The sequence below is a fragment of the Emys orbicularis genome, chromosome 1 (genome assembly GCF_028017835.1).
Source record: "Emys orbicularis isolate rEmyOrb1 chromosome 1, rEmyOrb1.hap1, whole genome shotgun sequence".
NCBI classification, from domain to species: Eukaryota; Metazoa; Chordata; order Testudines; family Emydidae; genus Emys; species Emys orbicularis.
Genome location: NC_088683.1, coordinates 289,430,938 through 289,445,126, shown reverse-complemented (window position 1 = coordinate 289,445,126; position 14,189 = coordinate 289,430,938). Strand labels below are relative to the sequence as shown.

At 40.3% G+C, this 14,189-nt stretch overlaps 1 protein-coding gene across 1 annotated transcript in view; it reads right to left on the bottom strand.

Annotated features, from left to right (window-relative positions):
- Positions 1–14,189, bottom strand: part of KLF12 (KLF transcription factor 12) — a 240,301-nt gene that overhangs the window by 114,504 nt on the left and 111,608 nt on the right. Inside the window, exon 3 of the mRNA XM_065418059.1 lies at positions 4,896–5,439. Coding sequence (XP_065274131.1) covers positions 4,896–5,439 — 544 coding nt within the window. The remainder of the gene's footprint in view (positions 1–4,895; positions 5,440–14,189) is intronic.

Here is a 14,189-nt window from a genome sequence, read left to right as displayed (position 1 = left end):
GCGGGGTTCGGGTGAAGGTGGTTGGGGCTCAGCAGAGGGGCCTGGATGCCGGGTGGGGGTCCAGATACAAGGGGTGGAGCTCGGCAGAGGGTCCAGATGCAGGGTAATGGGGATCGGCAGGGGAGTCCAGGTGTGGGGAGTCAAGCAGGGGAGTCCAGGTGTATATGGGGTGGGGCACATCGGGGTGGGGGTTCAACTGCGGGAGGCTCAGTGGGGGGTGGTCTGGGTTCAGGGGTTGAGGTCTGGATGCAGGAGGGAGGGGCTTGGCAGGGATCAGAATGCAGGGGCGGTGGGCCTGGGCGAGGTGGGGGTTTAGGTGTGGGGGACTTGTCGGGGGCATTTGGGTATGGGGGGCTCTGGATGCACAGGGGTTGGGCGAATGGGGGAGCAGCTCCCCGTGGCTTAGGAGTGATGGGGGAGGGAAGCAAGGGAGGGGGTGCGGAGCACATGGGGGAGTAGCTCCCCATGGCTGAGGAGTGATGGGGGCTCGGCAGGTAGGGTGACAGGAAATCTGTGAGCGCAGTGGTGCAGAATTCCCCCAGGAGTATTTATTGCATAGTAATAGTGGTCACCAAAAGCATTTCCCAAAGTTGTCGATAAAACACAATGTAGTTGTCCTAACCCTGCAGCATTTACTGAGGTAAAACATCAGCTGAAGTAAAGGGGAGCTTTGCCTGAGAAAGGACTGTGGGATAGGACCCATTGGAAATAATATTCCTAACTCTATGTCTATACCTTTTTTTATTATATATAGAAAAATTGAAGTAAATTATTCAGACCTTTAGCCAGGCCACTTCACCTTGAGTGGTCCCTTGAAATATGTGTTATGCTAAACAGTCTGTTCCACCTTGTATTTAGCTGTGACACTCCGAGTAAGTTTTCCTGACCGGAGGAAGAGCTCTTTGTAAGCTCAAAAGCTCATCTCTCACCAACAGAAGTTGGTCCAATAAAAGATATTACCTCACCCACCTTGTCTCTCCCTACATTAACATTGGGAGGTCACTCCCTACCCCTCAGTTTATCAAGGTGCCATCAAATATTTTTATACATCCTTATTAAGCCAACTTTTTGTTAAATAAGATTTTTTTTCTGAAACTACCTATTAATAATACAGTGTTGTTCCTTAACAGTCTGCAAAGTCCCACTAACGCCAATGGCCGGTGAGGATGCACAGCATGACTGGGTCTAAGTGAGTGTGGGTTTGATTTTTCAAACTGCTGGCCCCCTAGATGGTGCTAAGCTGCCTCAACTCCCACTGACTGCAGTAAGAGCTCAGGGCTCTAAGCACCTCTCAGGCTCAGGCTCTGCTTGCAGACTGGGACTTTTCTTCTTTGTTATAGGTAATTACTCCATGTCCCCCCCAAAAGCATGTAAATGCATAAGATAAGAGCTGAAAGTTTAAAGGAGATGTCGTGTCCTAAAATGCTATATTAACACTTTTGGTGTGACAGTCAGACTATAGCAGACACAGAAATGAGAACGCAACTTAATTTGGATACTGTATACGTTTTCAAATTTCTGTGTACTGGCCAGTAACCAGTAAAATGAATGAGTAAGTGTTGGAGCAGTTCCTGTACAATGAAAACCTAAAAAAACTTTGGATTTTAAAATTGTTTTTCAAAGGGGAATTCAGGAGTTTTGTACACACAGACATGCTTCCGCTCATTAAGTCTGTGGACACACTATCTTTCTTTGCATTCACACCTGACCCTCAGTTTTAGAGAAAGAGTTTGAGATAATGGGGGAACATGCAAATGGGGCATTTCAGACATGCGATGAGATGGAAGATAGTGAAGATGACACTCAAAGAGTAGTCTGCAAGATAAGGAGGAGAATCAGGACAGCAAATATTGAAGGGAAAAGAGAATTCAAGCAGAATAAGAACAGAGAAGTGTCCTGTTGACTTAGCTGGAAGGCAGCAGTTAGGAATCAGGGCAGTTTTGTTGGAAAGAAGAGAATCCAGATTGTACGGTTCAAGGGAAGAGATAGGGGAAGAAATGTAGGCGGTAGGAGCAGAGAGCACATTTCAGTGCTTGGGCAAAAGGATCATTTGGAGATGAGATGTTAGAGAGAAAGATGGGATCAAGGGAATGTTTTCTTAATATACAAAAAACAAAATGTGTTTTTAGGCAAAACAAAAGTAGCTGGATGGGCAACTGGGCAAGGAGACAGAAGAGGAAAAAGCACACTCAACAATAACACCTATGGGCACTGATAGAGATAAGTATTTATTCTGCAAAGCACTTAAACAAGTGCATGTGCTTAAGTCCCAATGAAGTCAACAGGACTTCAGCATGTGCTTAAGCACTTTCCTGAATTGGGCCTAGTAACACTAATGCTACTTTTGACTTGGATAAATGCAAGGCACAAAGAATGTACAGATTAAGAGCCAGATTCTGCCACTGACAATTGCTCATGTTAACTGAGGGAAGAATTCATCTCTAAACATTTCTTTTTACATTTATATAAATGATCAACCATCAGGTGAAAGCTGAAGGCACACACAGATTTTAGATAATTCTAAATTCATTTGACTGGAGGATATTGGCACCAGTTTAATTTGCAGAGCAATGCCCTTTTATTATCTGTCTATATTTATTACATATGTTAACCGAAAAAGCTCATAATTGAATTTAAACTATGATATGCATATATGAAATTAAAGTTTAGCTGTCAATTTATGCAAAATATATTGTTTATTGCCTTTCTTATTTGTATTGGTTTACATAACAAAGAAAGAAAACACGTGCCAGAAAGAGCTAACAAAGAATGGCTACCTATTGTGGATTGTTACCATTATCCTTTTATTATAATTATTCAAATTAACTTGTACATTTCTATCAGAAGTATCAGTGACAGCAGAAAGGGTGCAGCTGAAGAGAAAAAAATTAAAGGACAGCTTAATCCCTTCTTTTTCTCTAGCTGTACATTAAGAGGTGCAGTGGTGCTGGGTAATGATCTCTGCCAATAATAGCACAAAGGAGAGGTTGTCAGGGTAGCTCAGTATGTCTGCATCTGAAGCTTGTGGGCTGAAATCCCTACAGTACACTAAATTCTGGAATTTTGCTGGTGAACGGGGGTAGTGAGTTTCCACTCTCACAAACTGGGAAAGTACTGACTACAGATGTAGTTGTAACCATTGCCAGTTACCACCTTTGAAAAGTAAACCAACAGTTTCTGTACCTAAGGACAATACTCGTCAAGCTCAAGGTCAGATTCAGCTCAATCCCAATGCAAAACTCCAAAACAAAACATCAAATCAAAATTATTTATTTTACAACTATTTTATAGTATGTTGCACCATGCTACTTTCATTTATCATTTTTTACATAATGGCATAGGGCCCTAAAATTATGTCATTGTATAAAGTGTAATAAAATGTCTTAACCCACCATCATTTCCAGTTTCAGAACAAAAACCAGATATATTCTGAGTTAGTTTTGCATGTTCTGAGCCTATAAAGAGGATAAGTTCCATTTTTGCAAGAGGCTTGGCTGGTTGACTTCCATACTAAAGCTAGGGGACTGAGGCAATGGGAGGGGAAAAACAAAGATTTATGAACAACATGATGCTACTAAAAAACATAAAACCCCACCATTGCCAACAAACGTAATATTATTACACCAGAAATAGACAGAAGAGTCAAAAGAAACAATCTTTTGGGAATGACTGCATGAATCTCTTAATTAAGCAATAAGAAACTCTAGGGATGTTATAAAGCATAATGCTAAATGCTTTTCTGTCTCATGAGCCCTAAAAGTGAGATTAGCTATTAATACTCTCCCCTGCAGCTTGGAGCAACAGGTCATTTTGGGGGGGAGATGTGACCATGTTCTATTTATCAGCATGCAATGATCTTTGCCTCTAGCCTCGCTCATGTTCCTACCATTGCCACTAACATTTCTTGGTCCATTGTGCTTATAAAGCACCAATCACCATAGTATCTAGGCGGGCCGCAGGTTGCCCGCCACTGATCTAGACACATCTATTTTCTGTGTTCTTCTGTCCACCTTTTTCCTGTCTCCCTTTCTCCTCACATCTCATCAAAACTACTCCTCTTCTGCTCTCCCAATTTCTAATGTTTTCTCCTCTCCTATAACTTCAGTGTCATCTTCTTGCTCTCTGCCTTTGCCCTTACAACTCTTCTCCACTCTCATTTTCCTCCTCTTTGGAGATCTTTCTCAATACAGGCCAACCGTTCAGCCCGCACTCTCCTTCTCATGCATTCTCTCCTACTTTCATGCTTGCATCTTGGGTTCTATTTCCGTAAAACTGATTTGCACCATTCACATCCCCTGTTTTCTCCTTCCATTCTACTGTTCATTCCAACAGAAACAACCTGAGGCAGGGTCTCCCACTGGCCCTCCTTAGGCTGAATGAAACCTGGTTCTATACCTTCCACTCTGCATCTCTCACTGGTTTTTGCTTTGGAGGCCTTTCCTTCTCATATTCCTACAACAGCGCTGTTCTCAAACTGAACCTCTCTCTCCTTTGCCTCACTCCTTTGCCTTTCTTAGGTCCATTCCAACTAGCGGTTTTCTCCCTGTCCTTCTGAGTGGCTTTTTACTATTTCCCCATCTTCCTATTCCCTAATTGCAGTGCCAGGCACTCAAATACCAAAGTGATGATTATTAGTCATGATGGACAAAATTTATCTCTGGTGCCACTCTATTGAATCCAATTAAGTTACACCAGGGATGAATCTGGCCCCATCTGTTCTTTAGTTTTAAGGTTTCTTAAACTTTGTGGTAAAATAAGCTTCAGCAGATGAAAAAAAAATAGGTTTATAAAGTTAACAGCATTTTCAAAAGAACTGTTATTCAGCTACCACAGGTTAATTTATGCTTTACAATGTTTCAAATGAGCCTGGGATATGCAAAGCCAGCTTGTCTTACCTTTAACATGGCTTCTCCCATCCTCCAACAGCGGTACTACTATAGTGTTGTTCATATTTCCAGGTGATCTCACAGCTGTGTAGACTACAGGTACCGACTGCACCACCACTGGAATGCGGTGCACATGACTCATTTTGTTGGACTGTAAGTTCATGGGGCTTGAAGGTGGTACTGGATGGATTATGTGCAAAAACTGCTGGCCTCCAACACCAGATGCAGAGGCCACAAGAGGGCCTGGAGTTAATACTGATGGCACAGATGCCGCTGAAGATACTGATGTTATTACCGTAGGGGAGGAAGCTGGCCGACTAGAAGAAGAAGAAGTTGAAGTAGAAGAAGGAGAGGAGGCTGATGCTGTCATGGAAACCGGTGAAGATGAGGCTGCTATAGGGGATGATCTGGCTTTGTTTATTGACAAGTCCACTGGTTCAGTTTGTGTTTGGAAATGGTCTGTAGATAATGAATCCTCTGGGGGATCTGCCTTCATGTTATTTAACAACAAGGGTACAGCTTCCATGTCTGGATAGTTGTGGACGTTTGGAGACTGTGGGGGGGGAAAAGGAACATGTTTATATTTTTAGTCACTGATATTAAATATTTGGCTAAGACAATTTAAACATTTAATTGATCATGCACATTTAATATGCAGTTCACACTTGGTTCTTAAGGCCACTGGAGATTTGTTTCTGTTCAATGTGGCAGCTCATGGCTGAAGGGGCAAAACATCAAGTATGAGGTGAAAAATATGCGTACTTCATCAGCAATATAAAATCCAACTAATATTTCCACATCATTGAATCGGAACAACATTTCTCTACTGGCTTACCATTAATAGTAGACAGTATTTGATTCCAGATTGCAACACTGCAAAATGACCTGTAAAAAGCAATTGCTGGGCTTTTTCAGACCTCACTTAATCTAATAAAACTCTTTCATACAAAGATACAATTAGTAACCTTTCCGTGTGTTTCTTCTACATCTAGGCGGCTCAGAATACAGCCTCATAATCTCTAGAATGCTAGATATCTCAGAAAATCATTGCTGACGAGCTAATAAGAAATGCCCAAAATCCATTGTTTCAGACACACTAAGTATCATACAATAAATTAATCCTCTTCTGAGTTTTTAGAATTAAACTATGTTAGATTTTTTGTTGAAGGCTTTTCCATTGCTATTTTGAGAAAAAAAAAAAAAACAAACAAATTCCAGGACACCGAGAAGATATAATGTGAAAGAAAAGTAGCAACATTTAAAATAAAGTAAAATAATAATATGAGTAATAATAATAACAATCTGATCATAATGGGAAACCTTACACCTGAAATTCCTAAATATGAAAATATGAGATATTCTAAAAGCCCCTGTCCATTCCAGGAAAGGAATATTTGAGGGGTTTGATTGATCATGATCTGAACTGCATTCACCTTCATCTTCCCTCTCCCCCCCCAAAAGTTCAATGGATGAATGACAAAAATGTTTAGAGGCATCAGACTTCTGTATGTGGGAAGAGTGAAAAAATTGGGACTGTTTAGTTCAGAGTGGAAATGAATAAAGAGACATGAGACAGGTACATAAAATAATGAATTAAACCAAATGGTATAGAGAAGGCCTTCTTTTTATCCTCTCTCTCAGGGGACATCTAATTAAATTGAATGGCAACAAACTATAAATTGATTAAAAGAAATACTTTCTTTATACAATACATAATCAACCTGGGGAACTCATTAGTACAAGATGATCTTGACTTTACAAGTTTAGCAGAATTCTAAAGAAGGATTAGGCATTTATATTATACTATACAGTGAAGAGTGAGGTTGGTTTTGTGGCTAAAGTGGTGCGTTGGGACTAAGCAGACCTGGGTTCCATTTCTGGCTGTGACATATGCTTCTTGTTTGATTTTAACTTAGCCTCTCGGTGCCTGAGTTCTCCACCCATAAAATGGGGATAGCAACAAGTTTTTTTTTTCCCCCTCCTCACGTCCCCTTCGCATATTTAAAAATGGTACGATCTTTGGGACAGGGATAGTCTCTCTCTATATGTATGTATATATGTACCTCTGTATAAATGTACACCCGTGCCAGTTGGGGCCTCCGCATGCTATTGTAGTACAAATAATCAAAATAATAATTATATTATATAGCTAATGAAAACATGCACAGTTCAATAGATAAGATAATTCTCTACACACTTACAGGATAGAAAATACCATGCGTCAGGGCAAACACCAATCACTGACTAACGTGGTTCTAAAGAAATATTCGTAATGAAAAAATTATTCCATAATTGTCCACTATGTACTCTTGTACCTTCCTTTGAAACATCATGCACTAGCCATCATCATCTGAACTACGTGGACCACTGATCTGGGAATTTCTATGTTGATCTTGCGGCAAGGTGGTAAGTAGTTGTAAGAATGGGACAGAGGAAAATGTATCTTTTTGACCATATAATTTACCACCTTGAATCACAGACTCAGATTTTTAGGTCAGAAGGGACCATCATGAATATCTAGTCTGACCTCCTGTACATTGCAGGCCACAGAACCTCACCCATTCCTGAAACTCTACACTTTTTAGCTCTTTTACTTTAAAAAAATGAAAACTACATACATGATATAGAGTAGATTGGTTGCTACCACAATCATGTCACAGAATTTGGCAAGGTTAATCTCAGAACAGGGCTCTACATTTTATTGTGGTAGTTCTGACTAGTGTTTTGAAATAGCTGGTGTGCTGAGACCCCTACCTATCATATTGACCAGTACTGTCTCATTGTACTACCTGTTATCTCTTGTCTTATACTTAGTCTGTAAATACCTTTGGGCAAGTATTGTCTTTTTGTTCTGTGTTTATACAGGGCCTTGCACTAAGAGACAGCAGGATGCATTTGAAGCCACTGATGCTTTGGAAATCTTGTACGTAAAATAAAAATGGTACAGTCTCAAAAAGTACCCCCTATTTTGTTCGGGTGGATGGGAACACATAGCTCTGCACCACCGCTCCCTGCTTGACACTGACCTACTCCAGAAAGAATCTGCCATTCTGTATGGATCTCTGTCTGCCATCGAGGACATTAATTGAGATTGCAAAAAGTTTAGATATCAGCTGTGTTTGAATTCAAATTCTAAACATTAGATCATCATTATTTTCTGGAAATGTACGGTATGAACAAACATTTTCCACTAAGAAGTATTATTCTAGCCTTAAAAAAGCAGGAACTCTTTGAATGAGAAAATGTATTTTTAAACAAGGGGGATAGCTGAATTCTCAGCATGTTATTTTTTGGCATCTTCCTAGAAATGTAATTAACTATTGCCTTCCTGTCACTGAACAATGAATTTTACAGTTAAATTTAATCTACCCACTTTTTATTCAATAATGCAAACCAGAAGGGTCAGAATACCATTGCTAAAGGGATCAGAGGAAAATGTAGTTTCGGCTGTTCATTCAGCTTATGAAGAATGTTGAATGAAAAGCCAATGGGGCTCTGTTCCAGCCCTGCCTTTAGTCACCTTTATCCCATGAGCTGGTGATGTTGCGGCCTAGCACTGAAAAACTGTTTGATGTCTGGAAAAGACTTTTCCCATATGGCTACGCTGCCAAATTGCTGGGTGGATTTTTTTCACCTCCCATCAGACATCCAGGGAGGTCTGGTTGGGGGGAGCGGGGAGTGTTCACTTAATTGTCACAACTTTGGCAGGTTCCAGTGCAGCTGGTGGGTTAAAAACGTCTGATGACAGATCACTGTAACTCAATGGACTGCTTGGGTCTAACCCAGAGTACAACATGACATGGTGATGGGTGTGCCTCTTTGTCTCACACAGCATTTGGCTCTGCTTATCTCATAGCTCCAGCCTCCAGCGTGGGGGTTCCTGGGTATGCCTGATGGTGTAGAGAGGGTATTTCTTTCATACTCACCATCAGGTTTGTAGAGCCTGGGGCCTTGGTGCTCAGTTGAAATTGGCACTGGAACAGTCCAGTTGGGTAGTTTGAAGAGTGGGTCCCCATTGGTTAAGGGTTTTTACTAAAGTTACTGCCTCTGCATTTAACAATATTATAGCGTATGTCTTGTCTCCCTTTTAAAACTTGAAATCAATACTTCCTATAGTGCTCTGCTCATAAATTTGCCAGTAACAAATACTATCTGGTTCTCTATATGTATCAGTCCACTGCTACTAGATTGGAAAAAAAAGTTAATCTGACACAGCATAAAAACAAAATAAACAAAAACACCCAAAAAGCAAAAACATTATTGTGCATTTCAAGACTATTGTATAAATATGCTGGATGACACCTCATACCATGCTTTTCAAGCCTACCTACACAGAAACAGAGTTCTACTTTGTCGCTTTCCCACTCTTTCCCTGAATTTTACCTTTCCTTGCCATACTTTAATCTATATTCTAAAGTCCTCTCCCATGACTATTCCAGTCATGTAACAACTCCTTTGAATCTCTTCCTTGGTTCTTGTCTATATCTAAAACAGGGATCGGCAACCTTTGGCAGGCCGGCCCGGTTTGTTTACCTGCCGCGTCCTCAGGGTCGGCTGATCGCGGCTCCCACTGGCTGCAGTTCACTGTCCCAGGCCAATGGGGGCTGCGGGAAGTGGCGCGGGCCGATGGATGTGCTGGCCACCGCTTCCCACCGCCCCCGTTGGCCTGAAGCGGTGAACTGAGGCCAGTGGGAGCCGCGATCGGCCGAACCTGCGAACGCAGGTACACAAACCAGCCCGGCCCGCCAGGGTGCTTACCCTGGCGAGCTGTGTGCCAAAGGTTGCCGATCCCTGATCTAAACGATGTAGGGCTTATAATTTCTGCACACCAAAGATACCTAACAGATCTGGGGAACCAGCAGAGGCTATAAACTCTGCAGGACCAGAGAGAATCTTGACTTCAACAACCCTTCTTAGTGCTGTACAAGTTACAAGCTTCACAGGTTACTCAGGCCCAGTAAGACTGTCTACTCTTGTGGAGTTATTTTGCCCTGCCTGATGGAATTTATAAACTCAACAAAGAGCTGTCGGAATCTAAATTCCTCTTGCTCCCTGGCAGTGTTCTCATCAGGACAAACATGTTGTTATAAGCTGCATCAAAAGTCCCTGATGAGGACAATGGAATAAACTAAGTTTAGAATTCATACAATAAACTTGCTCTGAGACAAGAAGTTAAAAAAAAAACAAGTCAGAAAATCTCCAATTGTTTGAATTATCACATATCACAAACACCTTGTCTGATTACCATCAAACTGTCCCACGTTATTCTCCACTTGCAGTGGAATTTACATGAACAGTTTCAGATAAAAGTATTTTGTTTTGGCAAAGTTAAAGGAGAGTAAAAATCAAACTTGTCCTGAAAAACAAGCCACAATGAACCACAATCAACCACTGTTGCTCCATCACAATGGGGTTCAGCCCTCTGTGCTGTCAGAATTAGGGTGGGCTTAAGTGCCATAGCTTTCACCTCTGATTTTCATGCTTGGCGGGCAAGATTTAAGTGACCAAGAATATCTTACTATGGTCTTCCTAATGCTTCACTTTCAAAAGAAAAACATACTAGATTCCAAATAAAGAAAATGACTTAGCATAGCACAAATAATTCTGCTTTAAGTAACACAATGATATACTTGGAATTCTTGTACAAGAAAAAAATGCATGTAGAAAGATTGGATTTAAGAATGTTTAATCTCATAGCTCAGTTTTCCCTCATTAAAATGGAAAATGTTCCTATTTCTTCATGCAGATGAGGGTGGAGACTTATTTAAATGAGTTCCCCAAGCTCGATGCAACTCATCCCATGAAGTAGGCAAGCTTCTCCTCCTCATCCTCTCGTGTCTGGACAAGGCACTCGTGGAATAGGAAAGCTCTAACACATAATCAGTTTACACGGTCTTTTGGCATTCCAAAGAGCCACATAAGTAGAGTTCAAAATAGGGTTATTCCCCACCCCTCACCAACAGCATCTCTTGTGTGCAAAACTTTTTTTGTTTAATTTAATAATTGTATGAATTAACTTTCTTTTAAAAGTAATAAAATAGATATCTTTGAAAAGGCCTTTCCATGATGGAGATGACATTCACAATACAGACAATGCATCTTACTCGAAAAGCTCCAACCAGCCAACCTTCCCCCCCCCCCCAAAAAACCACTCTAAAACAAATCAACCTTAAAAAAGATTAAAGTAAATTAATAAAATCTAAAAATGTCAAGAACAAAACCCCTATCCCATGAAGAGTTTTTACCACCCAAAGACGGAGACTCCATGAAGTCCACTGGAGACTTTGCTAAAGCCACTGATTTTACCTGAAAGGTACCCAGATGGGTATAGAATAAGATACATACGTCCAATTCAGACACCCATTTTTGAAAACTTAGCTTAAGTTTTAATATGCTCTAAAACTACCAAGTGAACAGTCTTTTGTGTTTGTTCACTTAAGGCTGCTGCCTCAAGTGTTTTTAGGATGGCAGAACAGCTCCGTTTAGATTCATTACCTAAATGATCACACTTAAAGAAAAGCAAAACCCAGAAAGCTGTGTCTGTCTTATACTCTTTTTGCTTTTCATTGGCAGAGTAAAATAAAAAATGGTTCACAAAAAGTTAACACAAAACAAAGATCTACATTTTTTCCAACTGCCATTTGCAAATTTAATAGCTATTGGGTAGAGAAAATTTTATAGTCCTCTTCTCTGGGGCTGATTCACTGTTACATATGCACCTTGTGCAGTCATTTACAATAGGCAGAATGAATGCAAAATGATGCTAAATGCTACCAAATCCATCACTTTGCACTGGTGTGAATGACTACGTAGGGTTCAGGGCAACATAGACTCAGGCCCATTAAGCTCAGACAGAGCTAAATTTTACTACTACACCTTTAAGAGTGCAACATTTTTTACCGTATGGTCATATGATCAAATATAATATTCATTTAAATAATGTTGTGCAGGCAAGGATCTAATGTACTTTACAAATATTACCTGTGAAGTAGGTTAATAGTATTATTCCTATTATACAAACATGGAAATTGAGGCACACAAGGCCAGATCATCAGCTGAAGTAAGTGGTCATAACTCCAAGGAGCTACCATGATTTCTACAAATTAAGGATCTGCCCTAAAGGAGTTAAAGGAAAAAAATTCCAATGCGGGTGCTTCAAGTTAGAAAAATAAAATCTAAATTATTATTAGATTCTAATAGCACTCACGGTGTGCTAGGTAACTTACACAAAGGAAATTATCCCTTCCCCAAAGAGTTTATAATCTAAGACAAGCAACGTGAAAAGGGTGGGAGAGAGGGATATAATTTAAATATGTACATGTTTTGTATACATTTTGTATACGTTATACAGACTTCTAAAAATTAAGTACACATTAATAACCTGGCAATTCTACTTAGCTATCCGGTTGTTGGATTTAGGGTATGTCTACAATGCAATTAAAAACCTGCAGCTGGCCTGTGCCAGCTGACTCGGGCTCGTGGGACTTGGCTAAGGGTCTGTTTAACTGCGGTGTAGATGTTCAGGCTCAGGCTGGAGCCCAGACTCCGGGACCCTGCGTGGTGGGAGGATCTCAGAGCTCAGGCTGCAGCCCGATCCCGAATGTCTACAAGCCTGAGTCAGCTGGCACAGATCAGCTGAAAGTGTCTAATTGCAGTATAGACATACCCTAAGTTGTCAAACTAAGTACTAAAGCTTGAAAATTTTGGTCTGAAGTAATTTACCTTAGGTCATATTACAGTCATAGAGCTGTGGCAGAACCGAAGTATTATCTGTACGGTGTTGTCACCTAAAGACTGCAGATAGATACTGGGCCCCACTGTGTTAGGGTCTGTGTATGTGTACCCCTAGGAGGCAGAGGCTGGGGTTCCCTGTGCTAGGCGCTGTGCACATTACACTGTACCCTTAGATGGGTTATTAGCTGCAGGTATTGAACCCACGACCTCTGGCTCTAAAAGCTAAGAGACTCAGCTCTCTTGGTCAAGGCTACAGCACGTTGATCAACCCAGCCTCTAGAGGGGGCCAGAGTGCCATGCTGAGTAAATGGTTACATACACATATATAACTAAATAAAATGTAATAAAATAAAATTCACTGTCCCAAAGAGCTTATAGTCTATTGCATGATAAGAGCCAACAGGTGGAGAAAACACATTGTGGAAGGTCAATGTAACAGTGAAACTAGAATATTAAGCAGTTGCCTCAGCTTAATACTTATATGTTTGATTTCAAAATGGATGCTTTGAGCTCTGAATATTTAGAAATAAAATTGTCATTATTGGTATGGTTCTTGAGCAAAAACCAAACAGAGCACACATGCTGTGTATTGCAAATGGCTCTTGTGTACAGCTTTGTTTTTATAAAGCTTATTTATATAAACTATATAATGGAGATACTCTAACAGTATTAACACACATACATCATATATATATACATGCAAATATAAAATATAGGCATGTTAATACTATTAGAGCATTTCCATGACCCTGCTAATTCAGGACTGTTCTTTGCAATACAGCTTTGTTTATATGTATGTAGGACCTACAGAAAAAGATGCAATTTAAAAAGAACCTAGTCAGAGATGGGAAGATTGAGTTTAAAACTAACCATGCATAAAACAGGAGGATGACATCAAAGTTTCCTGGTATGAATAATTCAAACTACTTGATAATATTGCTTTTACTTATCCTTATCTTTTCTATTCACACTAAGGTATTATTATTAAGGTATTATATACTAATTGGGCAGTGACATCATACTGTTACAGCAACAGAAAAGAACATATGCCACAACTACAACATATCTTTGGCAACAGCTCAGACTTGGAGATGGGAGAAGTGGTTTAGAAGGAAAAGAGATCACTTTCCAAATAGCATTAATTTTTAAACACAAATTTAACAGTGAACACAAATACATTTCATTTTCAAATTACTTATGTTTAAATAATATATTTCTAAAGACTGAATAAGCATTAAAGTTAGTTGTTAATTCCACCTCCATTCCCAAGACTCAGAGAAGAAGTACCAAAGGACTTCTCCACTGGCACTGAAGGAAGGCTGGTGACTACTTCCTTCCAAAGCCAATGTTACTTAGACCAAGGGTTGTTTGGCAGATGAAAGACAAAATGATACATTTCATTCTCTTTGGCATTACTAAGGTCATATCTAAACTAGCAAGCTTACAGTGACACATCTGTACTGATGCAGCTGTGCCGCTGTAAGATCGCTCGTGTAGCCGCTCTATGCTGACTGGAGAGAGCTCTTCTTTCGATATACTTAAACCACCCCCAATGAGCAATGGTAGTTG